Source organism: Eleutherodactylus coqui, chromosome 13, assembly GCF_035609145.1.
Source record: "Eleutherodactylus coqui strain aEleCoq1 chromosome 13, aEleCoq1.hap1, whole genome shotgun sequence".
NCBI classification, from domain to species: Eukaryota; Metazoa; Chordata; class Amphibia; order Anura; family Eleutherodactylidae; genus Eleutherodactylus; species Eleutherodactylus coqui.
Genome location: NC_089849.1, coordinates 65,537,179 through 65,565,033, shown reverse-complemented (window position 1 = coordinate 65,565,033; position 27,855 = coordinate 65,537,179). Strand labels below are relative to the sequence as shown.

Sequence of the window (27,855 nt, the reverse complement as noted above, 5' to 3'; positions counted from 1 at the left end):
GGCCGTTGTCACACACGACCATGCCCGGTTGGAGGCTCAGCGGCGCAAGCCAGCGGTCGGTCTGCTCTGTCAGACCCTGCAGCAGTTCGTGGGCCGTGTGCCTCTTCTCTCCTAAGCTGAGTAGTTTCAGCACGGCCTGCTGACGCTTTCCCACCGGAGGGCTGCCGCGCCGCGCGACAGCGACTGCTGGCGACGTGCTGCTGACACATCTTGATTGCGAGACAGAGGCTGCATTGGAGGAGGAGGAGGGTGGTTTAGTGGAGGAAGCATACACCGCCGCAGATACCAGCACCGAGCTGGGGCCCGCAATTCTGGGGGTGGGTGGGACATGAGCGGTCCCAGGCTCTGACTCGGTCCCAGCCTCCACTAAATTCACCCAATGTGCCGTCAGGGAGATATAGTGGTGCTGCCCGCCTGTGCTTGTCCACGTTTCTGTTGTTAAGTGGACCTTGGCAGTAACCGCGTTGGTGAGGGCGCGTACAATGTTGCGGGAGACGTGATCGTGCAGGGCTGGGACGGCACATCGGGAAAAGTAGTGGCCGCCGCCGCCATCATGCTTTTGAAAGCCTCCGTTTCCACAAGCCTATACGGCAGCATCTCCAGGCCGATCAATTTGACAATGTGCACGTTTAACGCTTGAGCGTGCGGGTGCATGGCGGCGTACTTGCACTTGCGCTCAAACAGTGGCGCTAGCGACGTCTGGACGCTGCACTGAGAGACATTGCTGGATGGGGCCGAGGACAGCGGAGGTGAGGGTGTGGGTGCAGGCCAGGAGACAGTAGTGCCTGTGTCCTCAGAGGGGGGTTGGATCTCAGTGGCAGGTTGGGGCACAGGGGGAGAGGCAGTGGTGCAAACCGGAGGCGGTGAACGGCCTTCGTCCCACCTTGTGGGGTGCTTGGCCATCATATGCCGGTGCATGCTGGTGGTGGTGGCTCCCCCAACTGATCTTGGCATGACAAAGGTTGCACACCACTGTTCGTCGGTCGTCAGGCATCTCTGTGAAAAACTGCCACACCGTAGAGCACCTTGACCTCTGCAGGGTGGCATGGCAGTTGGTGGATTATTCGGTCTGGCCCTGCGTCTACCCCTGGCCACCGCACTGGCTCGGCCTGTGCCCACACCCTGACTTGGGCCTCCGCGTCCTCGCCCGCGTCCACGTCCTCTAGGCCTACCCCTACCCCTGACATTTTATTTTTTTATGTTGTGGGACAGGCAATTAAATATTTTAACTGTTCATATTGTAACAAGCATTACTTATTATGTGTATGTTTTTTTAATTTTGGGGGGATTTACGTAAAAAAATGTTTCTTTTACACTGGATTTTCTTTACTAAACTTTGCTGAACTTTTTTTTTACACAATTTTTTGGTCCCTCAAGATGACTTGAAGATGTGATCGCTAGCAAAGTACACTGCATTACTTTTGTATTGCAGTATACTATGCCTAACACAGCAGTCTATTAGACTCTACTGGAGGCAAGGTCTGATACACTGAGTGATATCGCAGACAAGGAAGCTTTTGTAAAGCTTCCAGCTACCATGGGAACTCATCAGCATGTCGCGATCACATTGTGAAGTGCCAATCGGTGACAAGGGAGCCCTCTCCCCCTTTCACCCTTTCACCCATTTACATGTGTTATGATCGTGTGGGCAACTAAGCACGGGGCCCACACAATTGTGACCAAGAGGGATACACACGGGTTTCAGACAACTGGCCCTGTGCTACAGGGAGGATGACATGGCCCTACCTGAGCGGGGACATCACACTGATAAAGGGCGGCTCAGCGGTCTTCGGAACTGGGCCCTAGCTGCTCCTAGGAACCACACCACTAGAACAGGACACAACCACATGCCACATGATAGGGACAACTGGACAGAACAAGAAGACTCGCAGAGCCAGAAAACACAGCATACAACAGCCAAAATGCAACCACTAATAGCAGATGGTAAAGCAGAATATAAATACCAGGTATTAGTTGGCATTTTGATCAAAACATGGAAGCTAGCGGGCTAATTCACAGCTCCTGGTTATACCGCTAGTCCCTACACTAACCAGGAGTCCTTCGGCACTGGACTCACACCGCTAGCTGCAACAGCACAGACAACAGAATACAAGTCACACAGCAATCTGTACAGGACAGACAACAGGTTACTGACTTAGAGGCACTGGCTTATAGCAGACTACAACATATAGTGCAAACCACACGGACTCCACCCAGAGCTCACATGCACACAGATGAAACTCACTCTATGTCTAAAAGTGTCCTCATACCAGGGAGATAGACAGTCAGCCACTGAGCTGACATAGGGAACTGTGTCAGGGATCCACCAACTGACACACAGACGAGATATAAGACGTTTGGAGGCTGTACCTGCCAGGAGAAGGGAAAAGGGGTTCTGCATGTGCTACAGACAAGGAACACAGGTGTCCAAACCGTCTTTGGGAAGCAGAGAGACACAACAGACCTACATGCAAACAACTCTGAGTGGGCACAAAACGGATACAACCAAACAGTACAAGACCAGTTTCAGCTACAGACAGGAGCTGGGTTTATTTGTGCTGCAGGCTATAGGCGATTGACTGCTGGAGAATACCACACCCAGCAGCTCAATTAATCCTCACCTGTGGAGATGTGCTGCTAGGAACCTTAGTACTACAGAAACCAGCAGCACACCCTGACAACATGCCATGATCGCTACTGGTCATGATGTAGAAGGGATTAAACAGTAAGCAATGGAGGTTTCTCGGTGCCCAGCCATTAGAGCAGGATCCTGACCATCATCAGACAGCCAAGCCCCGTGCCAGATCAAAGCAGCACCGCCATAAAAAGGCAGATGTGCAAAGTTAAGGCCCCTTAGAAACCGCAGAAAAAACGTTTTTGAGCGGTCACTAAGAGGTTAAAACCTCAAAACACTTTACTTGCTGCTTTTAAGTAAAGCTGCACTCTATTCTAAACCTTGGGCACTTCTCATTTCTAAATATCTCACTTCTTATAGGTCACACTGTAGTTTTAGTGTTTATTTTTCCTGCTCCATATCTTGACACTAACACAACCTTTGGTCAACCAGTGGTACTACCAGTAGGCTAAAAGCACCTGTATTTGCACATTTCACCTTGAAACATTGCATGTCCGTGCCTTATCTTTGGCTCTGCCCCACTTTTTTCTATCCACCACACTAAGAATGTAAATAACTGCACCCATGTAGCCTTACATGTGATTATTAGAAGATGAGACACTACTAAAGTATAACATTAGAAGGATGCAACTCAAGCAATTTGCTATGATATTCTGTGAAAAGGCAGGACCTCACTTTATAAGTGTTCCATTGGGTAAAAAATGAAATTGCAAGGCTCTGTTCACATTTCAATCGGAGGCTCTGTTCGGGGGCTACAGCACAGATCTTTCCAAAAATCTCAGATGCAATAGCTGAGCATGCTGTACCATTTTATCCAGAAAAGTGCAAGATGGCAGGATGGGAGCCCAACAGACCCTATTTTATTCAAAGGGGACTATTCCGTGCTATTTGGTTCCATCATAGGACAGATCCATTCTCTCCAGAGATTCTATTTTCCTACTCCCATAATAGAGCTGGAAAATGGAAACCTAAATGCAGATGTGAACAGAGCCTAATCTGCTCCAAAGTCAATATCATTTACTTCTTCAATTCCAAAAAAGGTGGGCTACTGTGTAAAATGTAGATAAATGTTAAGAAAAAAAAGAATGCAATAATCTGAAAATCTCATCTAACCATATTTTATTCACAGTAGAATAGAGATGAGCGAACGTACTCGTCCGAGCTTGATACTCGTTCGAGTATTAGCGTGTTCGAGATGCTCGTTACTAGAGGCGAGTACCACGCGATGTTCGAGTTACTTTCACTTTCATCTCTGAGACGTTAGCGCGCTTTTCTGGCCAATAGAAAGACAGGGAAGGCATTACAACTTCCCCCTGCGACGTTCAAGCCCTATACCACCCCCCTGCAGTGACTGGCTGGCGAGATCAGGTGTCACCCGAGTATATAAATCGGCCCCTCCCGCGGCTCGCCACAGATTTGTTCTGACATAGAGGAGGGAAAGTGCTGTTGGTGCCGGAGCTGCTATAGGGAGAGTGTTAGGAGTATTTTAGGCTTCAAGAACCCCAACGGTCCTTCTTAGGGCCACATCTAAGCGTGTGCAGTAGTGTGGAGGCTGCTTTTTGCAGTGTTGCACTTTTTTTTTTTTGTATATCGGCCGTGCAGAGCATTGCGCCCTGCAGTAATTATTCATACTCCAGGGCCAGAAGTGGTGGTTAGGCAGGGACAGAAGACATATATTGTGAGGCAGGGACAGAAGACATATATTGTGAGGCAGGGACAGAAGACATATTTATTGAATATAGGCAGTGGGCCTTAGCAAAAACATTTGGGGAAAAAAATCTATTTGGGCTGCCTGTGACTGTCCTCAGTGTACTGGGTCTGTGCTGGGGGTAGTTGTCCTAATTCATATGCAGCCAGCTAAGTGTTACAGCAGGCTTGCGCAAAATTATTTCCTGGCTCTGTGTTGGCTGTTACATCACCGCTGTATTCCATCCAGTCCACAGTGCAACAGTCTGCAGTTATTTTACATACTCCAGGGCCAGTAGTGGTGACGCAGAGAGAGAAGACATATACAGTGTATATAGGCAGTGGGCCTTTCCAAAAACATTTGGGAAACAAAGTCTATTTGGGCTGCCTGTGACTGTCCTCAGTGTACTGGGTCTGTGCTGGGGGTAGTTGTCCTAATTCATACGCAGCCAGCTAAGTGTTAAAGCAGGCTGGCGCAAAATTATTTCCTCTGCTGTGCGTTCGGTAAGCGAAGTCAGCCTCCAACCACAGGCCAATAAGCGGCACATTTAATTACAGCGTTCTGTTTCTGCACTACTGGTAATACACCATGCTGAGGAGTAGGGGTAGGCCTAGAGGACGTGGACACGGGCGAGGACGCGGAGGCCCAAGTCAGGGTGTGGGCACAGGCCGAGCTCCTGATCCAGGTGTATTGCAGCCGACTGCTGTGGGATTAGGAGAGAGGCACGTTTCTGGCATCCCCACATTCATCTCACAATTAATGGGTCCACGCGGTAGACCTTTATTAGAAAATGAGCAGTGTGAGCTGGTCCTGTCGTGGATGGCAGAAAGTGCATCCAGCAATCTATCTTCCACCCAGAGTTCTGCGCCGTCCACTGCTGCAACTCTGAATCCTCTGGCTGCTGCTCCTCCTTCCTCCCAGCCTCCTCACTCCATTACAATGACACATTCTGAGGAGCGGGCAGACTCCCAGGAACTGTTCTCGGGCCCCTGCTCAGATTGGGCAGCAATGGTTCCTCTCCCACCAGAGGAGTTTATCGTGACTGATGCCCAACTTTTGGAAAGTTCCCAGGGTCCGGGGGATGAGGCTGGGGACTTCCGGCAACTGTCTCAAGACCTTTCAGTGGGTGAGGAGGACGATGATGATGAGACACAGTTGTCTATCACTCAGGTAGTAGTAAGGGCAGTAAGTCCGAGGGAGGAGCGCACAGAGGATTCGGAGGAAGAGCAGCAGGACGATGAGGTGACTGACCCCATCTGGTTTGCTACGCCTACTGAGGACAGGTCTTCAGACGGGGAGGCAAGTGCAGCAGCAGGGCAGGTTGGAAGAGGCAGTGCGGTGGCCAGGGGTAGAGGCAGGGCCAGACCGAATAATCCACCAACTGTTTCCCAAAGCGCCCCCTCGCGCCATGCCACCCTGCAGAGGCCGAGGTGCTCAAAGGTATGGCAGTTTTTCACTGAGAGTGCAGACAACCGACGAACAGTGGTGTGCAACCTTTGTCGCGCCAAGATCAGCTGGGCAGCCACCACCACCAGCCTCACCACCACCAGCATGCGCAGACATATGATGGCCAAGCACCCCACAAGGTGGGACGAAGGCCGTTCACCGCCTCTGGTTTGCACCGCTGCCTCTCCCCCTGTGCCCCAACCTGCCACTGAGATCCAACCCCCCTCTCAGGACACAGGCACTACCGTCTCCTGGCCTGCACTCACACCCTCACCTCAGCTGTCCTCGGCCCCATCCACCAATGTCTCTCAGCGCACCGTCCAGCCGTCGCTAGCGCAAGTGTTGGAGCGGAAGGGCAAGTACACCACCACGCACCCGCACGCTCAAGCGTTAAACGTGCACATAGCCAAATTTATCAGCCTGGAGATGCTGCCGTATAGGGTTGTGGAAACGGAGTCTTTCAAAAGTATGATGGCGGCGGCGGCCCCGCGCTACTCAGTTCCCAGTCGCCACTACTTTTCCCGATGTGCTGTCCCAGCCCTGCACGACCACGTCTCCCGCAACATTGTACGCGCTCTCACCAACGCGGTTACTGGCAAGGTCCACTTAACAACGGACACGTGGACAAGCACAGGCGGGCAGGGCCACTATATCTCCCTGACGGCACATTGGGTGAATTTAGTGGAGGCTGGGACAAAGTCAGAGCCTGGGACCGCTCACGTCCTACCCACCCCCAGAATTGCGGGCCCCAGCTCGGTGGTGGTATCTGTGGCGGTGTATGCTTCCTCCACTAAACCACCCTCCTCCTCCTCCTCCTACGCAACCTCTGTCTCGCAATCAAGATGTGTCAGCAGCAGCACGTCGCCAGCAGTCGGTGTCGCGCGGCATGGCAGCACAGCGGTGGGAAAGCGTCAGCAGGCCGTGCTGAAACTACTCAGCTTAGGAGATAAGAGGCACACGGCCCACGAACTGCTGCAGGGTCTGACAGAGCAGACCGACCGCTGGCTTGTGCCGCTGAGCCTCCAACCGGGCATGGTCGTGTGTGACAACGTCCGTAACCTGGTGGCGGCTCTGCAGCTTGGCAGCCTCACGCACGTGCCATGCCTGGCCCACGTCTTTAATTTGGTGGTTCAGCGCTTTCTGAAAAGCTACCCACGCTTGTCAGACCTGCTCGGAAAGGTGCGCCGGCTCTGCGCACATTTCCGCAAGTCCCACACGGACGCTGCCACCCTGCGCACCCTGCAACATCAGTTTAATCTGCCAGTGCACCGACTGCTGTGCGACGTGCCCACACGGTGGAACTCTACGCTCCACATGTTGGCCAGGCTCTATGAGCAGCGTAGAGCTATAGTGGAATACCAACTCCAACATGGGCGGCGCAGTGGGAGTCAGCCTCCTCAATTCTTTACAGAAGAGTGGGCCTGGTTGGCAGACATCTGCCAGGTCCTTGGAACCTTTGAGGAGTCTACCCAGATGGTGAGCGGCGATGCTGCAATCATTAGCATCACCATTCCTCTGCTATGCCTCTTGAGAAGTTCCCTGCAAAGCATAAAGGCAGACGCTTTGCGCTCGGAAACAGAGGCGGGGGAAGACAGTATGTCGCTGGATAGTCAGAGCACCCTCATGTCTATATCTCAGCGCGTTGAGGAGGAGGAGGGGGAAGAGACAGCTTGGCCCACTGCTGAGGGTACCCATGCTGCTTGCCTGTCATCCTTTCAGCGTGTATGGCCTGAGGAGGAGGAGGAGGAGGAGGAGGCGGAGGATCCTGAAAGTGATCTTCCTAGTGAGGACAGCCATGTGTTGCGTACAGGTACCCTGGCACACATGGCTGACTTCATGTTATGATGCCTTTCTGGTGACCCTCGCGTTACACGCATTCTGGCCACTACGGATTACTGGGTGTACACACTGCTCGACCCACGGTATAAGGAGAAGCTTTCCACTCTCATACCCAAAGAGGAAAGGGGTTCGAGAGTGATGCTATACCACAGGACCCTGGCGGACAAACTGATGGTAAAATTCCCATCCGACAGCGCTAGTGGCCGAAGGCGCAGTTCCGAGGGCCAGGTAGCAGGGGAGGCGCAGAGATCAGGCAGCATGTACAGAAAAGGCAGGGGAACACTCTCTAAGGCCTTTGACAGCTTTCTGGCTCCCCAGCAAGACTGTGTCACCGCTCCCCAGTCAAGGCTGAGTCGGCGGGAGCACTGTAAAAGGATGGTGAGGGAGTACGTAGCCGATCGCACGACCGTCCTCCGTGACGCCTCTGCCCCCTACAACTACTGGGTGTCGAAGCTGGACACGTGGCCTGAACTCGCGCTGTATGCCCTGGAGGTGCTTGCTTGTCCTGCGGCTAGCGTCTTGTCAGAGATGGTGTTTAGTGCGGCTGGGGGAATCATCACAGATAAGCGTACCCGCCTGTCAACCGACAGTGCCGACAGGCTTACACTCATCAAGATGAACAAAGCCTGGATCTCCCCAGACTTCTCTTCTCCACCAGCGGACAGCAGCGATACCTAAACAATATGTAGGCTGCACCCGCGGATGGAAGCATTGTTCTCTATCACCATCAAAAACGTGGACCTTTTAGCTTCATCAATCTGTGTATAATATTCATCCTCCTCCTCCTGCTCCTCCTCCTGAAACCTGACGTAATCACGCCGAACGGGCAATTTTTCTTAGGCCCACAAGGCTCAGTCATATAATTTTTGTAAACAATTTTTATAAGTTTCAATGCTCATTAAAGCATTGAAACTTTCACCTCAACCAATTTTTATTTTAACTGGGCTGCCTCCAGGCCTAGTTACAAATTAAGCCACATTAACCAAAGTGATTAATGGGTTTCACCTGCCCTCTTGGTTGGGCATGGGCAATTTTTCTGACGTACATTAGTACTGTTGGTACACCAATTTTATGGGGCTCTCGTCTACAGTGTAATCCAATTAATTTTTTGCCCATCTGCATTAAAGCTGACGTTACATCAGCTGTGTTGGGCACTGCAATGGGATACATTTATGTACAGCCGGTGGGTTCCAGGGAGCCACCCATGCCGTGGGTCCACAGGGAGTTGTAACTGCATGTGTCCACTTCTAAAGAACCCCAGTCTGACTGGGGCATGCAGTGTGGGCCGAAGCCCACCTGCAGTAAGCACGACATTACCTCAGCTGTGATGGGCAATGCAATGGGATATATTTATGTACCGCCGGTGGGTTCCAGGAAGCCACCCATGCTGTGGGTGCACACGGAATTCCCATTGCGGAGTTGTACCTGGCTGTGACTATTTATAAAAAAAACGCAGTCTGACTGGGGCATGCAGACACCTTGACAGAATGAATAGTGTGTGGCACATAGGTTCCCCATTGCTATGCCCACGTGTGCAGCTCCTGATGGAGGTGGCACAGGATTGGATTTTTCATTGCTTCTGTACAGCATTGTGGGCTACCGCCCCGCCCCTTTAAAAGAGGGTCGCTGCCTAGCCGTGCCAACCCTCTGCAGTGTGTGCCTGCGGTTCCTCCTCATGGCAGACGCACTTATAAATAGACATGAGGGTGGTGTGGCTATGAGGCCAGCATGTGGCATAAGGGCAGCTGAAGGCTGCGCAGGGACACTTTGGTGTGCGCTGTGGACACTGGGTCGTGCGGGGGGGGGGGGGGGGGGTTGGGCAGCATGTAACCCAGGAGAAGTGGCAGCGGAGTGTCATGCAGGCAGTGATTGTGCTTTGTTGGAGGTAGTGTGGTGCTTAGCTAAGGTATGCATTGCTAATGAGGGCTTTTCAGAAGTAAAAATTGTTGGGAGGGGGGGGGGCCCATGCTTGCCGCTATTGTGGCTTAATAGTGGGACCTGGGAACTTGAGATGCAGCCCAACATGTAGCCCCTCGCCTGCCCTATCCGTTGCTGTGTCGTTCCCATCACTTTCTTGAATTGCCCCGATTTTCACAAATGAAAACCTTAGCGAGCATCGGCGATATACAAAAATGCTCGGGTCGCCCATTGACTTCAATGGGGTTCGTTACTCGAAACGAACCCTCGAGCATCGCGATAATTTCGTCCCGAGTAATGAGCACCCGAGCATTTTGGTGCTCGCTCATCTCTAGTTATGGTACTTTCAATATGTCAATCAGAAAAATGAACGGGGCGTGGTCATTAAGGTGCAAAATAGGCTCATCACTAAGGGGTTAAAACCGCTCGTCGTCACAGCCCAGGGAAATATTATAAATGGCACCTAGTTGGTGGGGGGCCTAGAAGATTTTGGTTTAGGGCCCAGAAGTTAATGCCTCTGTGCCCACGTATCTGAATATGTAATGTCAACTATGTGTATGCGAGAGGACTACTTACTGTTAGCATAGCTACTCTGAGTGTGTTTTTATTTTGGTAGTTTTGCTCTTAAATTGCCATTGTATTCTTTGTTAGCGTGACTCATATTTTCTTCCTTGTGAAACTTTTCCAATTAATCTTCATTGTCAAGACAAGAGGTAAAAGAACATACAATACGCACACCTGTAAGTGTACTCCACACATTTATATGCTGGCGCATTTCATATTTTGCATGAGTCTTTTTGTTTTTTTGGGATAATTTGGTATAAAAAAAATCAGATAAGACAAAAAGTTGATACTGTTGAAATGGCCATTGTCATAATGGCAGGGGCAGAAATCACCCTTAAAGGGTTTTTCTAAATTATTGCTTTTATATACTATTGGGCTCTCTGTGCCCAAAACTATCTAAGAGTAATATATTCTTTGTGGTGCCAGACCACAGCTTCAGCGCCACGGCATCTGATAGGTGATGTCACCCACCAGTAGGTCTGGTGCTTCTAATGCAATAGTCCTGAGGCAGGTTTATAGGACATCCCTGTCAAGCCTCCTATTGGCTGCACTTATCCCCCCCCCCCCCCCGAGCACGCTCGGACAAGAATGCAGTTACTTGAGAAGAGCGAGGCTCGCTCGAGTAACTGACTTATCCGAGCATGCTCATCTCTAATTTCCTATCCACAAAATAATCACATACAAGCAGTTTGGACGTCACAATACAACATTTTGGCCCAACAATAGAGTCTTTTTTTTTCTGGATTGAAAAAAGGCTCTTTTGTTGGGATGAAACGAATCTTGCACTTTTAGAATGCTTGTTTGTGGGAACTGGCTTGTGGATGAAATACCGTGTTTACCCGAAAATAAGACTCTCTCATATTAATTTTTGCCCCAAAAGAGGCACTAGTTCTTATTTTTGGGGGATGTCTTATTATACATAATTAGCAGCCACAGTCCGTGTCCTCCTACTGGTCTCCGGGGCTCTGGCACACTTGCTTTTAGTCCTCAGTCGCCGACAGAGGATTGCTTCCTGGTTCCGGGATTCATAAATCCCGCCTCTAAGAAGCGATGGCTCTGATTGGTTCTTGAGCGCTGCCAGCTAATGAATGCAGTGGAGAATGACCCAATCCCAGCTATTGTGTTGTGAAAATGGGATTTATGAATTGGCTGAGCAGTGTTCGTCTCCTCATCTCCGGTGATGATAGCGATGTCTGCTGCAGACTGAGGAAAAGTCGCTGTTGGAGATGCAGAGACTCCACTGAGATGAACGCCAATTCAAAAATCCATACTGTGATGGCTGTTGATTGGTTCTTAGGGTGCTGCTCAGCCAATCAGTGCAGATGTCGGATTGATTGGTTGGCAATGCTCAAGAACCAATCAGTGCCATCACTTCCTGGAGGGGGGATTTATGAATCCTGGAACTAGGAAGTGATCTTCTGTCGGCGGCTAAGGACTGCAAGCAAGTGCACGAGAGCTCTGAAGACGAGTGGGAGGACACAGATGGCAGCTGCTAGGTAATGTATTTAAAAATAAATGTATTTAGCTAGAGCTTATTTTCGGGGTAGGGCTTATATTTGAAGCCCCCCACCCCCTCTGAAAAATCAGGTTAGGGCTTATTTTCTGGGTAGGGCTTATTTTTGGGTAAACTCAATAGAACCCAATCATCCAGTAATATATCCACTTAATTCATCTGCTCATTTTGGGGCATTCTGTGGTGTCCTCAACTCTACATTTGTGTGATGTCCTATCCAAAAGATAAGGGATCAGTATCTGATCAGTCGGGGTACGTCTCCTGGGTATCCTGAATATCCCCAAGGAATGAAGTGGAGATAGCCGAGTACAAGTGCCCAACTATCTCTGGCAATCCCATTGCAATAAATGGAGCAGTAGTGCACATGTGCGATCACCACTCCATTCATTCGGGTACCTTCAGAACCCTGTTCCCCATTACATTGATAGGGGATACGTTCTTTTGGTGGGGCAACTCCTTTAGATCTAAAGTGAACTGCACTATTGTCAGTGGTAAGCTGACTCACACACTGATGCGAGAACATTTTGCCAACTTTGCCTTGGGCAGTAAAATAACTTGTCCTGCCACTAAGTTCTGAAAAGCTGCCAGTGTCAGCCCTATGGTGCTAATAAGTATCTTCAGGGTTGGTTTTAACAAAGAAGTGAATTGGTGTTCTGTACTTCTATACCTTTCGGAAAGTTTAAAGCTGCAAATAGAGTATGTATATGCATATTACACCTCTGAACTAACTTTGGGAACCGCACTGAGACCAAATATAAATTGCAAGCTAACATTTTTTAGGTATGTTCACACTCACAGAATTGTCTCCAACTGTCCCATTCACTTAAAGGGGTTGTCTTGCGAAACCAAGTGGGGTTATACACTTTCGTATGGCCATATTAATGCACTTTGTAATATACATCGTGCATTAAATATGAGCCATACAGAAGTTATTTACTTACCTGCTCCGTTGCTAGCGTCCTCGTCTCCATGGTTCCGTCTAAATTCGCTGGCAGCTTGCTTTTTTAGACGCGCTTGCGCAGTCCGGTCTTCTCCTTTCAGCACGAGCCGCTTCAGTGTGCTCCCCGCTACAGCTCTTCTGCGCATGCGCAGACGAGCTGTCACTGCTCGGGAGCGCGCTGGAGCGGCCATTCTGTACCATCCTCTGTTAGAGGAAGGTGCAGAAACTGGAGCTGCCCAGCGGAGAAGCCCAGCCCAGCCCAGCAGCCCCGAGAAGCCGCCCAGGTAAGTGATGGGTCGGGGGGTGATCTTCTCTAACAGGTGAAGGCCCCGGAGCCCAGCGCTAGGTTCCGGAGCCCAGGTGAAGGCCCCGGAGCCCAGCGCTAGGTTCCGGAGCCCAGGTGAAGGCTCCGGAACCTAGCGCTGGGCTCCGGAACCTAGCGCTGGGCTCCGGGGCCTAGCGCTGGGCTCCGGGGCCTTCACCTGGGCTCCGGAACCTAGCGCTGGGCTCCGGGGCCTTCGTCTGTTGTCAGGGTCTAGCGCTGGGGAGCCGGGAGCGTAGCGCTGGGGAGCCGGGAGCGTAGCGCTGGGGAGCCGGGGGCGTAGCGCTGGGGAGCCGGGGGCTAGCGCCGGTTACCTGCTGCCTGGCGGTGGGTGACTGGTCGGCGGCTGCGGGGCGTCTGGTTGCCATGGAGACACAGCTGGTAGCGTCTCGGGAGCGCGCACGTCGGGCTGCAGCAAGCGACGGGAAAAGAGTCGGCGGCCATCTTGGGGAAACTTTTATAAGTTGCTGAATTGCTGGAACGGTAAGTACGAACCAGCTAGAAAAGTCATTTACAGGGGGGCTTAATAATGTATGCTTAATTAGGGGGACTGGGCAAAAAAAAAAATTCACTGCTTCCTCGAGACATCTCCTTTAAATGGAGGCTTGCAGAAACCCATGCACATGCTGTAGAAACAACCCTATGGTATGGGACAGACTGCCAGGGCTTAAACAGATGAGCCTATATTGCACTACGCTCAGTCCTACACAATTTCTTTGCGCAGTGAACATGTGTATTTTGGGCCCGTGCCTGCGAAAATAGTAAGCGTATTTGTGCAGGGACCGCTCATTGACACAGGTAGGGGAATCACCTGTGATTTAAACGGCTAATGAGCCTAACATGGTGCCGGTGATCACACTAATGCAGCGTTTAGCGCATAGTCGCGCATGCAGATGTGCATGTTTCCGCAACTGCCATAGACCTGAATCCTCAGCATTTCTATTTGTGCTGCGAATTTCAACCCTTGCAATACCAGGGTTAAAATCCGCAGCATTTCTAGAGCTAAGGGCGCATTCAGACGACCATATATCATCCATGTATTCACGCTGGCCGATATACGGCGTCTCTCTCTGCAGGGGGAGGAGGCTGGAAGAGCCGGGAGCAGTACTATGAGCTCCCCCCACTCTCTGCCTCCTCTACACCCCCTGCACTATTTTTAATGAGGAGAGGCGGGATGGGGAGGAGCTAATTCCTGAAACTTAGCCCCGCCCCTGTCCCACCTCCTCTCATTGCAAATAGTGCAGAGGGGCGGAGAGGAGGCAGAGAGGGGGCGGGAGCTCAGAGCACTGCTCCCGACTGTTCCAGCCTCCTCCCCCTGCAGAGAGAGACGCCGTATATCGGCCGGTGTGAATACCCAGCTGATATACGGTCGTCTGAATGCTCCCTAAAGGTGGACTCACAAGGACATATCTGCGTGCGCAATACGCAGGAATATGACACATTGATTTCAATGGGTTCATTTATATTCCACGTTTTTGTGTGTGCATTCCGCATGTGCGGGAAAAAAAAAGCAGCATGCTCTACCTTAGTGCACATTTGTGCACCAAAGGCCTCACATGAGCCTATGGGGGGAGCAAAAATGCACATCCGATGCATGCGGAATTGCGCAATATGCTGTGCAATTTTGTGTGGAATTGAACACATCGGGTACTAATTTGATAAATAGCCATTTAAATTGCGCGCAATTGTGTCTTCTGCGCACAACCATGCCCTGTAAGTGCAAATAAGCCTCGTTCGTAACCCAAATGCGTTGCACTAAGTTGCATGCAAAAACGCATACGCCCGCCCTATTAACACGCGAGAATCCCGATAGTGGAAACAAAACCATTGAAATCAATGGCTTTGTTTCATCTCGTTATGCGGCTGTGATTTTCACGGCCGCATAGCGGGACTAAAATGTGCCCATCTGTTTAAGCCCTAAGTGGAAGACTGAAGAAATATATTTCTCGTGGGACTATCATAAAACTTTCATTGTCAGCCTACAGTGCAGTATAGCGCTCCGCCAGACAACAGTTTAACCATTAAACAGATCTCAAGCAGAAACAGTGAGAACAGCTGATCTGTGGTAAACAGAGGGGTCTAATAGGGAGGGGGCATTTAAAACAGACCCCAGCTGATGGACACCTTCTACAATTTAATAGCCAAATATGGGCACAATATATAGCCCTGGTAAGTAGCAAACCAGTAAATCCAACATGTACAGTATATGCAAGCCATTTAGCATACAATAAGCTTAGAAATATGCACATGACATCTGCATCTAGATATATGTTATGGCTGCCCAGTGTGGCTGGACATAGCTAATCCCAGTTTCTAAGTGAGAAGCAAAGAAAACGAAAAACTATGAAAATGTAATGTTAACAGTTAATCTAATCTAATGATTATGGAGATCAAATATAATATTGTGAAGTAGGCTCACATATTCTAACATATAATCTAAAACACGGGTAATAGATCTAGCACAGACCTAAATATGACGCCCAATTGGAGCCAGTGGAGACTTATTTGCTATTATTTATTCACATCTACACTTGTCAGTCCTGCTGTCCCTTGTCCTAGGTAGTGATATTATGCATGTATGTGTTACAGACAGCTAGAGAACAGAATCTGCAGTTTTCGACACAATCAATAGAGCAGCACAGCAGCCAGGCTCCTACCATCAATTCAGAGAGAAGTGAGAATCAAATATACAGCCTGTATAGGAGAAAAGTTGGGAAAAATATATCAAATGTCCAGATATAGTGTTATTTATTTTATACCCATACAATAGCTGACGCTGAAAAGTCATCTGAAAAAGTTAGGAATGCTTTAATAGGATACTGGTAATAGTATAATATAGTGCAATTCTGAAGTATTGCAGTATATTATACAAGTGATCAAACAATCTGAAATTCAAGTCAAAGATTTTGTAACTAATATACAAAAATATCAAAAATAAAGTAAACTACAGGGTGGGCTAATAAAACCAGTGCGAGTGACAAGGCAGGGGACACAGGAGGGCCAAGTATGTTTGAAAATCAATAAAATATAAAGCGGGCATTTATTTATACCCTGTTACATGGAAACAGCTGTGCCTGCACTAGAGAGAACAGTGCAGGCACAGCCGGAGCTTTCTATTCTGCTATACAGTTAGCTGAAGATGGATTTCTCAGCACCGCCTTCACCTAACTACATAGTTTAATAGGGGTTTCGTACAAAAAAAGGAACAGTTTAGGCTGTTAAGCCTATTGCAAAAATTCTCAGAATCACCTATTGTGTGCATAAAAATAACTATAGTGCAGTTCCTCTTTAAGAACCTTTTTCTTAAACTCTTGTAATTACTTTGTTTAAAAAAACATAGTTTTGTTTGTTTCTTCCCACAGAAGGTTATATGTACTTTCTGATATTCTCTGTGGAATAAGTGAAATGTCATTGTCATATTTTTCTCAGTTTCCAACCCAAATCCCAGCTCATGCAGAAGAGGATTTTCGTCAGGTGAATGCAATATACAGGTCACACAGAGGTGATGAGGTTTTCCTGTCTGGTCTGTTCTGCCATCCTTGTTTGCTGATAATTGTAGAATGTGACCCATGTGTCACCCCCCTTCTGTCACTCGTCACCTCAGCTGCTTATGAAATGGTTGGAGTACTATATTTTAGGAAAGCAAGGACATGGGTGGAGTACGAGAAAAGATCTATGCAGGGAAGACCGAAAGTGAAATGAGTAATGGTGTTAAGACATGCATTTAGGGTCGTGCAACACCAATTACTGTTTATAAGTAGAGATGAGCAAACGTGATCGTTTAGAGCAATTACTCGATCGAGCATTGCTTTTTTTCGAGTAACTGCCTAATTGGTTCGGGGGGCATCGGGGGTGAGTGGGGGGGAAAGAGAGAGACAGAGAGCGCCCCCCTGTTTCCCCCTGCTAACTCCCGCTCCACCCCGGCTCCCCCTGAATCTTTTCGCTCGAGCAGGCAGTTACTCGAAAAAAGCGATGCTCGATCGAGTAATTGTCCTAAACGAGCACGTTCGCTCATCTCTATTTATAAGCTTAATCCTTCAATCTGTTATCCGTCATGCCAAGAATATATTTCCCTAAATACAATTTTTTTTTCTCTCGTCTTTCTATATAAAGTCATACAAAAGGTCTGATCTCCGTTTCTCAGAAAGCAGGATAATAATTCATATAGTTTCCGTATAGTTTGTAACTAGAGATGAGCGAACGCGTTCGTCCGAGCTTGCTATTCGTGCGAATATTAGGGTGTTCGGGATGTTCGTTATTCGTAACGAACACCATGCGGTGTTCTGGTAAATTAAACTTTCTTCCCTGAGACGTTAGCGCTTTTTTTTGGCCAATATAAAGACAGGGAAGGCATTACAACTTCCCCCTGCAACGTTTAAGCCCTATACCACCCCCCTGCTGTGAGTGGCTGGGGAGATAAGGTGTCACCCGAGTATTGAAATCTGCCCCTCCCGCTGCTCGCTATGGATGCATTCTATATGCGCTCAATGGGGCCAGCGGCAGCAGCGCTGACCCCATTGAGAACATATAGAAGACAAATCCTTCTTCTCTGGCACAGCTGTAACAGCTGTAGCAGAGAAGAACGATGTTTGCCCATTGAATTCAATGGAACCGGCAATACAGCCGACTCCACTGAATGCAATGGGCTGCCGGCGATTGCAGGATGAATGGTCGGAAAGGGGTTAAATATATAACCCCTTTCCTGCAATTCATCCAGAAATGTGTTACACTAAAAATATATACCGGCGTATAAGGCGACCGGGCGTATAAGACGACCCCCCAACTGTCACCTTATACGCCGGTAATACAGTGGAGCAAAGAATAAAAAGCATTACTTACGTTTTTAGATGATCTGCGGCGCTCCTGCAGGCTGTCACTCCCTCCTGGTCCACGGCAGACAAGCTTTCTCCACGAAAGACTTTAAATCCCTGCCTCCAGAAGCACATGTGCCTTCAGCCAATCACAGCCAATGACAATGATGTCATTGAATGGCTGTGATTGGCTGTGTTTCTGGAGGCGGGGATTTCAAGGCTTGAAATCCCCGCCTCCAGAAACACAGCCAATCACAGCCATTCAATGACATCATTGTCATTGGCTGTGATTGGCTGAAGGCACATGTGCTTCTGGAGGCAGGGATTTAAAGTCTTTCGTGGAGAAAGCTTGTCTGCCGTGGACCAGGAGGGAGTGACAGCCTGCAGGAGCGCCGCAGATCATCTAAAAACGTAAGTAATGCTTTTTATTCTTTGCTCCACTGTATTACCGGCGTATAAGGTGACAGTTGGGGGGTCGTCTTATACGCCCGGTCGCCTTATACGCCGGTATATATTTTTAGTGTAACACATTTCTGGATGAATTGCAGGAAAGGGGTTATATATTTAACCCCTTTCCGACCATTCATCCTGCGATCGCCGGCAGCCCATTGCATTCAGTGGAGTCGGCTGTATTGCCGCTCCATTGAATTCAATGGGCAAACATCGTTCTTCTCTGCTACAGCTGTTACAGCTGTGCCAGAGGAGGACGATCTTTATGCTGACAGTGGGGGGGGGGGGGGCACTCTTGCCGCTATTGTGGCTTAATAGTGGGACCTGTGAACTTGAGATGCAGCCCACCATGTAGCCCCTCGCCTGCCCTATCCGTCACTGTGTCATTCCCATCACTTTCCTGAATTGCCCAGATTTTCACACATGAAAACCTTAGCGAGCATCGGCGAAATACAAAAATGTTCCGGTCGCCCATTGACTTCAATGGGGTTCGTTGTTCGAAACGAACCCTCGAGCATCACGGGAAGTTCGTTACGAATAACGAACACCCGAACATTTTGGTGTTCGCTCATCTCTATTTGTAACCCAACTTTCTTGCAGTTATAAAGGTGTTTTCCAAGACTTTCAAAAAAAGTGGCTAAGTGGCAGAGGATGGGGCAAATTAACGAGCTATGGAGTACTGTCCTGTTAAATACCTTGCTGATCCAGTGCAACTACTCTTGTCCCAGAAAATGCTGCAACAGTCACAGGCCATTCATCTCCCCGTTCACATGTCCACCGCAGCCAATCACTGCGTAAGACAGTAATTGGCTGTAGTAGACACATAAATGATGAGTAGCCATATGGCATCATGCACAAGGCAAAGGCATATGTATGGAGTCTATATGGAGGTACATGAGGTCCTTGCTGTTCTGTATTATAAAGGCACTGTGTGAGCCGCTGAAGGTTTTTTTTCACATCTGCGTCGGAACGTCCGGCTGGAGATTCTATTACAGATATGGCTGAAAATACCAGAAGAAAAAGTACTACATGCAGCACTTTTTCTTCCGTCCAAAAGTCGACTAGCTGGGTGGAACTCAGGTGGACCCCATTATAGTCAATGGGGTCCATTCAATGCTGTTTGATTCCATCCAGAGACGGAAACATTCAGTCGCGGGGATTTCTTTTTCCTGCCCCCCGAAAGGTGATATGAACCCACCTTGAGCCTTGTGTGGCACAGAGTGTTAAGGCAGCAGAAATGCAGTCCTAAGCTCTCGCCCACGACCTGAAGGTTGTGTGTTCAATCCCTGCTTGGTTCAGGTAGCCAGCTCAAGGTTTTTCCATTCTTCCAAGGTCAGTAAAATGAGTACTGAATGGGGTAATAAATAAAAATTACCTGAAAGCATTGCAGAATAAGTTGGTGCTATGCAAATAAGATTTATTTTAACCACCCTGACTTGTATTCCCCATAAGAAGCAAAGCCTTCATGGGAAAATAGCTCTGTAATACATTGGTCTATGGGCACCATATTACGGATCTGCACAACACAGATCTGCAGTTCAGCTATGAGCCATATCCGTAATCAGAGAACACATGTGAGGGGTAAAGCCCTTCAATTCTCTACAGTAATAGTGTTGACAGCCAAGATGACAGGAGTGGCCCACTAAGATCCTGACCTGAGGTACACAAGCTTCCTTCTATGAATCATTTTCATCAGTGCTTGTAAGTAAAAGTTGATTTATAGGGTTACATCACAAACATAATTGTTTTGAAACATGTTTTAGGCGTGGGATGTAGATTACTCAATAATGTGTTTCCAATAAAGGTTAATCCATTTTTCCGAGAATGTGAACCTGAGGTCAAGCCCTTACATATCAATACATAGCTTTCTATGCAAGATGAAATGCTTCACTAAGTCTCCATACTGCCTGCTGTCATTCTTCAATGAGAACCAGTGCACCTCCTTGAGCTGTGTCTAAGACATCACATGCAGCCAACCAGTACCCTGACCTGTACTGCCGATAGGCTAAAACCCCGGAACAGTTGTGTTGTGTTTCCTTTTAGAAGAGGACCTGGTTTGGCTTATACAAACTTGCAATTTTTTTCCATGAAGCATTCCCTCAAGAAGGGCCTTAAAGTGGTATTCCAGCATTTTACAACTGATGACCTATCTATTAGATAGGTCGGAATCCCTGTCAATCAGCTGATCATCCAGCCAGCTATCAGTACAATGGGCCGGTCAAAGTCATCAGTGGTCAGGGCAGGAACTGAACACGCCGGCTTCACTCTCATTGAAATCAATGGGAGAGCCACACTTCTATTGTATTTCCTGCTCCTCTGACGGTCAGGATTGGACATCAATCAACTACCGATGAGCTATCCAGAGGATAGGTCTTTAGTTGTAGAAGGCCGAATTACTTCTTTAAGGCATCTCATCTAACCAACCAGTCCTCTGCTCTGTACCGATGAGGGGTAAGAATCCAAAAACAGTTCTGTCTACAGATAGATTGCTCTTCCTTATGGGAAGAATCTCTGATTTGGCTGATGGCCTAATTAGCATACTAACATCTATGGGAAAGCTTAACATTTCCACCCAGTACAGAACTGGTCCATCCACTAGATCAATCGACCACAAAAAAGATTTTCCAACAAGTCCAATGTCCTAAAGATTTTACTTACTGTCATATTGATGCCATAGACATTGCCCTCAGTGTACCTACCTTTCCTGTTCCTAGACAATGTAATTGCTGTACTTCTGATATGTACACATAGTTATACAATGCAATTGCTGTATTTCTGATTTGTACACATAGTTGTACAATGCAAAAGTGGATGAGCACGTCTGAGCAGCATTATCTCAAAAATTACCCACATCAACCCAGTCTTAAGAAAAGATGAGCTACCGAGAAAACTATTAAAGCCGTATAATATTCCATTGAATCCTTTAATTGTAACCATTACCCAGTGATTATAATGCTTTGCAATGACTGCACAATAATACGAGAAATTACACAATGTGGGAATAGATTAGAATAAAAAAGAATGCCAAAACTAGAGCAGAAAATCACCCAAATAATTGACTTGACTGTGTGAGCTCACTCATCAGCTGAACCTACCACCCATGGGCTGTGAGGTGAGGAGATATGAATTAGTTCAGCTGTCCTATTGTTCTTAGGGCCACTGAGCTTTGTTAGGTCTATGTTCCTGACATAGAGGTGGAGTCGCTTCAGGGTGTGCAAGTAAAGCCTTTCTTCTTATACATTGTGTCATCACAGCATGCTGGTTCTTGCCTGATATCTTAGTGGAGGGATAACGGCAATGATTGCACAGTGTGGGGGAAGACTTTGGAGATGTACAAGAATAATCCTTGAGAAACAGGATTATATTTGATTGAGGCAGCAGAACACTCTATTGCCAGTCTAGCCCAGTTTTCTCAAACATGGACTGATTAAAAAAATGTATAATATAGACCAGAGGCGTAACTTGAAGCTTCTGGGCCCCAATGCAAAATCTGTAACAGGGCCCCCAACTATAATGCTTTATTCATACTACTAGGCATACTATATGGAGTGGAGAGGTCTTATGGGTCCCTTAAGGGTCCTGGACCTGGGAACAACCGCATCCCCTATAGTTATGCCCCTGATGTAGACTACTTGTAATAAAATGCTCAATTAAAGTAGCTATAGGCATGACTTAAAAATGGCTGTAAATTCAAAATTCTCCTACACTGTAACTAACATAATAACGTAGTATATATAAAAACGGTGAAACCACTACTACACTTCATTACCGTGTTTCCCCGATAATAAGACCTAGCTACACTAAATTAAAAAAAAACAAAAAACACAGCAATACTCACCTAGCTGGCGGCATCCCGGTCCCTCCAGCACTGTGGCAGGCTGCCGTGTCCTCTGCGCTGACAGCATTCTCTTCCTGGTAACAGGGCTTTGAATACCCCAACTCACTGACATCACTGAATGGCTCTGATTGGTTTATCGAGCGCCGGCTCTGATTGGCTGAGCCTCGGTGCTCGTGATCCAATCACAGCACTCGCTTTCTGAGGGCGGGGTATTCAAAGCTCCGTTACCAGGAAGAGAATGCTGTTAGTGCGATGGACACGGTATTGGGACACCATCGGCTAGGTAAGTATAAGACTCCGCGCCCCTCCTAAAAATAAGACACTGTGCCTCTTTTGGGGAAAAAATTAATATAAGACGGTGTCTTATTTTTGGGGAAACTGGGTAGTCGTAAGCTGCAATACACTATCCTACCAAAAATATTTGGACACCCCTATCAGTGGAATGGATCGTGTCTTATTAGCACGCCATATGTCTTAAATAGAGATGAGCGAACACGTTCGGCCCCGCCCCTTTTTCGCCCGAACACCGAACTTTGCGAACACTTCAGTGTTCGGGCGAAAAAGTTCGGGGGCTGCCGTGGCAGCGCGGGGGGGTGCGGCGGGGAGTGGGGGGGAGAGGGAGAGAGAGAGGGCTCCCCCCTGTTCCCCGCTACTGCCGCCCGCGCCGCCGCGCATCTCCCCGCCCCCCGGCGGCACCCGGACACTTACGCGCGAACACTGCAGTGTTCGGCAAAGCGGGTGTCCGAGTGCGGATGTGTCCGTAACGGACACGTTCGCTCATCTCTAGTCTTAAACCATACTACATAAGATGTAGACCCTTGTAGGTGTTAGTCATAGTTTGCTTTGCTTTACTTTGCTTAACATGCCTCGTTCCAGGGAACCTATGGGGTTTACACATGGTATCATTGTTGGTTGTCACAATAGTAGGCCATGGGTTTTGTCATTTCTGCTAAAATCCAGGTTAGCAGATCGATCTTTACGTGATCACAAGGTGGAGGAGAGAGGGACATACCACGCCGAAACCAACAACTGGATGGCCAAAAATGTTACCCGAAAGAGACAAATGATAGCTGGGAGGAATTGTTCGCAAAACTCACTTTTCCACTGCCCAGGAGCATTGTAAGAATCTGCAAGCAAAGTGCAAATCATGTCAATGTCAGCACTGTATGACGGGAACTGCAAGCTATTGAATGTACGGGTTATGTCGCTGCACACAAGCCGTCTATAAAAAAGCCATCACGATTCTTGCTCAGGTGTCCAAATACTTTTTGGTGGGACAGTGCGTAGCTCAATGGCTTTCACTCTAGATCAATCACTTCCGTTGGATCACTATTAACTGAGCTGCATGTAGTCACTGAAGACCTTCAAGTCACCAAGATTCTGGAAAAGTTATATCTTCCAGAATATTTAGATTTCGATATGTCTTCAAGCAATTACAAGACCTATGGAAATGCAGTTTGAGTTCTCATGAGATCAATCCCACTTGATCCAAACCATTCCACAAATAAAATATTTTTGGTCGCAACTCACAGTGGACAACACTCGGACACCCTGTCTGTGAACTGTCCGATGTGCTGAACACGGCACATTGACATGTACTATTCTCATCCGAAAATCGGAAAAGAAAAGGACACGCTGACTATTCGTACGAGTAAAGAAGTCCAAATGCATATACCATCCAAATGAATGGGTGCTATTTTTGTCAGATTTTTGTAAAAATTTTTTGTTATGAAAATCGGACAGGAATATCGTCCGTGTGCATGTACCCTAAAAGATTAAGATCCCGAATGAGATGTACTGAAAGCACTAATAAAAGCAGGCAATGCTAATGAGCCAGGCTGCCAGTTTTTTCACTCTAATGCTCTGCTAAGAGCAGGGGAATAGCTACAGGCTCATTGGCCCGGGTGCAAGAGTTCAGCTTGGGCCCCCCTACTGCCCTTCCACAGCACACCGCCCCATGCCCCACATTCACAGCTACTTTGCATGGCTACTGGCTGTGGTTCACTACAAAATATACATAATACAGTCCCTATAGTCACCATACGATAGTCAGACAGAAGTTCTACACAGTGATAGTGATTACAGTGCAGTTATCTCCAGTGATCACAAGTGGCATCTTCTTTGACTACTGTTGTCCACTTTCTCTTTTTTTCTCCATCTGATCATGAAGATTTCTTAATGCTACAACTCATCCCTGCACACCCTTCCAGTTCTGCTCCCCCCCCCCCCTCCCAATACCTCTCACGGTGTCTCCCACAGCAAAAGTTTTCCTTTTTGTGCCCAACAAAGTAATACTGCTCACACACAGTGATAACTCTCTGGTAGGGACCAACACAAGAAATAGTGCCTGCTTTGTGCCCCCACATAGTAATAGTTCTCATTTGTACCCCCCACAAAGTCATATTGCTTACTTCATGCCCTAGAAAAGTAATAATACCCCTCAATATTCACAATGCAACATTGGTCCTTTGTGCCCCTTAAAAGGTTAAGTTACTTTTTTTAAATTCTCGCTCCCCATGTATTAAAATGCTAATCAGCTAATCCAACGTCGAAGCTCCGTTTTCTACACCAGGTCTATGTTGACAGTTTACAGTCAGCCTATTTATTGGACATCACAGGCTGCACCAGCCAATCACAGATGTCAGCATTCGAAAGCTGGGATCTATGATTGGCTGCAGCAGCCTGTGGCATTCTGCACACAGGCTGCTGCAGTCTGTCAAGAAGAACATCATAGTGTAAACCTGAGGATGTGGCTCTAGAGCTGCAATGGAGCCAGAAGAGGTGAGTATACAATTATAATTTTTGTACATGGGAGCCCAAATTTGTTTTTGTAAAGGGAACCTGTCACTAGTATTTAACAATACAAATGAATAGCAGAGCAACAATCATGGATTATCTGTCTTTTCCACACTGCTTTTGTAGTAACTATGGATCAAAGCATATCTGAATAAAAGCACTTTGATAATTCCCAGGACCGGATATAAGTGAACCACTAATCTCTACGGTGACCCGCTGATCCCTACGGTGACCCGCTAATCTCTACGGTGAACCACTAATCTCTACAGTGACCCGCTGATCTCTATGGTAAACCACTCATCTCTATGGTGAACCGCTCATCTCTACGGTGACCCACTAATCTCTATGGTGACCCGGTGATCCCTACGGTGACCCGCTAATCTCTACGGTGAACCACTAATCTCTACAGTGACCTGCTGATCTCTATGGTAAACCACTCATCTCTATGGTGAACCGCTCATCTCTACGGTGACCCACTAATCTCTACGGTGAACCACTAATCTCTACAGTGACCTGCTGATCTCTATGGTAAACCACTCATCTCTATGGTGAACCGCTCATCTCTATGGTGACCCACTAATCTCTACGGTGAACCACTGATCTCTAGCGTGACCCGCTAATCTCTACGGTGAACCATTAATCTCTACTGTAACCCGCTTATCTCTACGGTAAACTGCTAATCTCTACGGTGAACCGCTGATCTCTACGATGAACTGCTGATCTCTACCGTGACCCGCTAATCTCTACAGTCAACCATGGATCTCTACAGTCAACCGCTGATCTCTACGGTGAACCACTAATCTCTATGGTGAGACACTAATGTCTCAAGTCACCCGCTATGGCTGTGCTGACATCTGCTGTAATGGTTCCGTGGGCGTGCTGAACCGTTTCTGCTAGCTGCCTAGTTTTCACCAAAGTTCGCCTTTTCGCATGCTCTGACGTGATGGCGCAGAAGTCATCAACACCACTGCAAAGACTTGCGCCTGCGTTGTGATGTCAGCTAGCGCCACATGTGCAGTTAAGGATGTTGGTTCTGCCCACAAAGACCCATCAACAGTAGCCGGGTTTAGACATGTGATGTGAAGGTGTCCTGCTCATCGCACAGAACACGGACGCAAGTTGTGCATGAGAATCTCAGGAACAAGTCACATCGCCCATGTACATACACCCTCGGATATATTCCTGCTGCTGAATGGCTCTTGTTCTCTCTCTACAGCACGTCTGAAACCTGTCGTCACTGCTGACACATCTTAACGAGGGATAAAGTTCCCTTGAACTTACAACTCCACATAACAAACCACAAGGTTACACAAATAGGTGCTTGCTACTTATGAATGGCAGTCATGCTGTATCTTCCCTAGCAGACAATGAAATACAAATATCCTCTTCTCCGACTTCATTCTGCAGCTTATATTCTGCACATTTCATGTGACTCTGTAAGTTTCAAAGGTTTGCGATTAACTTTTCCTTCTCTTTGCTTTAACTCTTCTATTCTGTGCTACAATTCTGCATGACTTCCTGATCATGATACTTAGCAAATGGCAACTTTTTACATGACAGTCATGATTTGGGGAATGACAGCAAACAAGTAAGAAAAATGGGGTTCCCTTACCAGCGCTAGATGACTTCCTCATGGTACCCCCAAGGCTTCTTTTTGTAATCTGCCTACTTAAGATCCTCTGGGAATTCTGACCTCCTAGAAGAGACGAACGCAGAATGGGGAGGGCAGAGAAGGGAACACACTTCCACAGATACACAATCAGTACACTCCCATTTGCTCGGAGGAACACACCTTTAGTGAACTTCTGCACAGTTATGGAATGCACCAATGTGCTCCGAGACAGAGGGTACTAAGGGCATCTCAAGCCTAACTTCACTTTTTTTAACCCTTTCCTAAGATTGTCAAGTATTCATAGAGTTAACCCTTTGAAAGCTTGAACATCTGAGTCAGAAAGAAGATTGAGAAACAATGCGTCCTATGTTCTCCTATTCAGAGAGTGTTTGTTTTGTTGCTCTAGTTGAAGTTCATTGGCACAGAGGTTCAGTCTCTAGTCACATCCTCCGAACATTCATATACTATGAACTTAGTTTATTGTGCCGCCGATGACTAAGTGTCAAGGACAGTGGTGTGACATTCAGAAAGCATTGGGAGGCGGGAGGAGGGGCTTTGGAAAAAAAGACTGCACTAATTATGTTAAAAACTTACTTGCAAGTGGGCCTGTATGCCATTTTTCATACTAGGGCAATAATTTAAAATGATATTAAAAATTTGGGCACATGTCATATTTAAACCACACCCCTTTCCCAACAAGACACACCTCTTTGCTTTAAGCCACAGCTCCTTGTCAAGTGAGGTGTAGTGGGCCATTCTTTTATGTGCATTTGTTTCATAAATAGCTCTAACACTCCATGCAATATTATGTGCTAGGAATAGCAAATGTTGCTCCAGAAATGCACCAAAATTCTAGTAAATCTTGGACTTGGCATTACTATCTTATACAGGGTGTAGTCAAAAAGTCTGATCCAACGCTATATATCAATACTGGTGTTCTATAATGAAATAACAATTGTATACTTGAATAGGAAGACATGGAGGCGCCACATGATGGTATGGAGCACAGGCCCCTGTAGGCACCCGGAATATGGATTTTAATTTTGTGTTGAAGCCCCTATAAGAGAGTAAAACTTTATTCCAAAGTTGAAGAGTATCATGTGAGAAGCATAAATATGTTTTCCATGTCCCTCTAAGTCCAGTTGAACTCTGCTATGACTGAAGAAAGGAAAGGATATTCGAAGTGGCCTCCTCCTGCTACGATACATGCATAGAGCCATCATTGGACTTGTGTTCATTCCAGGGACTCTCAGCGCAGATCAATACCTGAATCTCTTGCAGAAGACGGCGGATGACTTCCTGGACAATCTGCCTCTATCGAAGGAGAAGGAGGCCACTTCGAATACACTTTTCTTACTTCTGCCATAGCAGGGTCCCACAGGACTTGGAGAGACGCGGAAAGTGGATTTCTGCTTCTCACATGCTACCGTAGTCTTCAACTTTGCGTTTGGTTTTACTCTTTCTTACAGGGGCCACAACGCAAAA

At 47.6% G+C, this 27,855-nt stretch overlaps 1 protein-coding gene across 1 annotated transcript in view; it reads right to left on the bottom strand.

Moving 5' to 3' along the window:
- Nucleotides 1-26,487, bottom strand: part of SEPTIN9 (septin 9) — a 266,768-nt gene extending 240,281 nt beyond the window's left edge. Inside the window, exon 1 of the mRNA XM_066587587.1 lies at nucleotides 26,371-26,487. Within this exon, the coding sequence (XP_066443684.1) occupies nucleotides 26,371-26,392 (22 nt within the window). The 5' untranslated portion in view covers nucleotides 26,393-26,487. The remainder of the gene's footprint in view (nucleotides 1-26,370) is intronic.
- Between the last annotated feature and the right edge of the window lie 1,368 nt (nucleotides 26,488-27,855).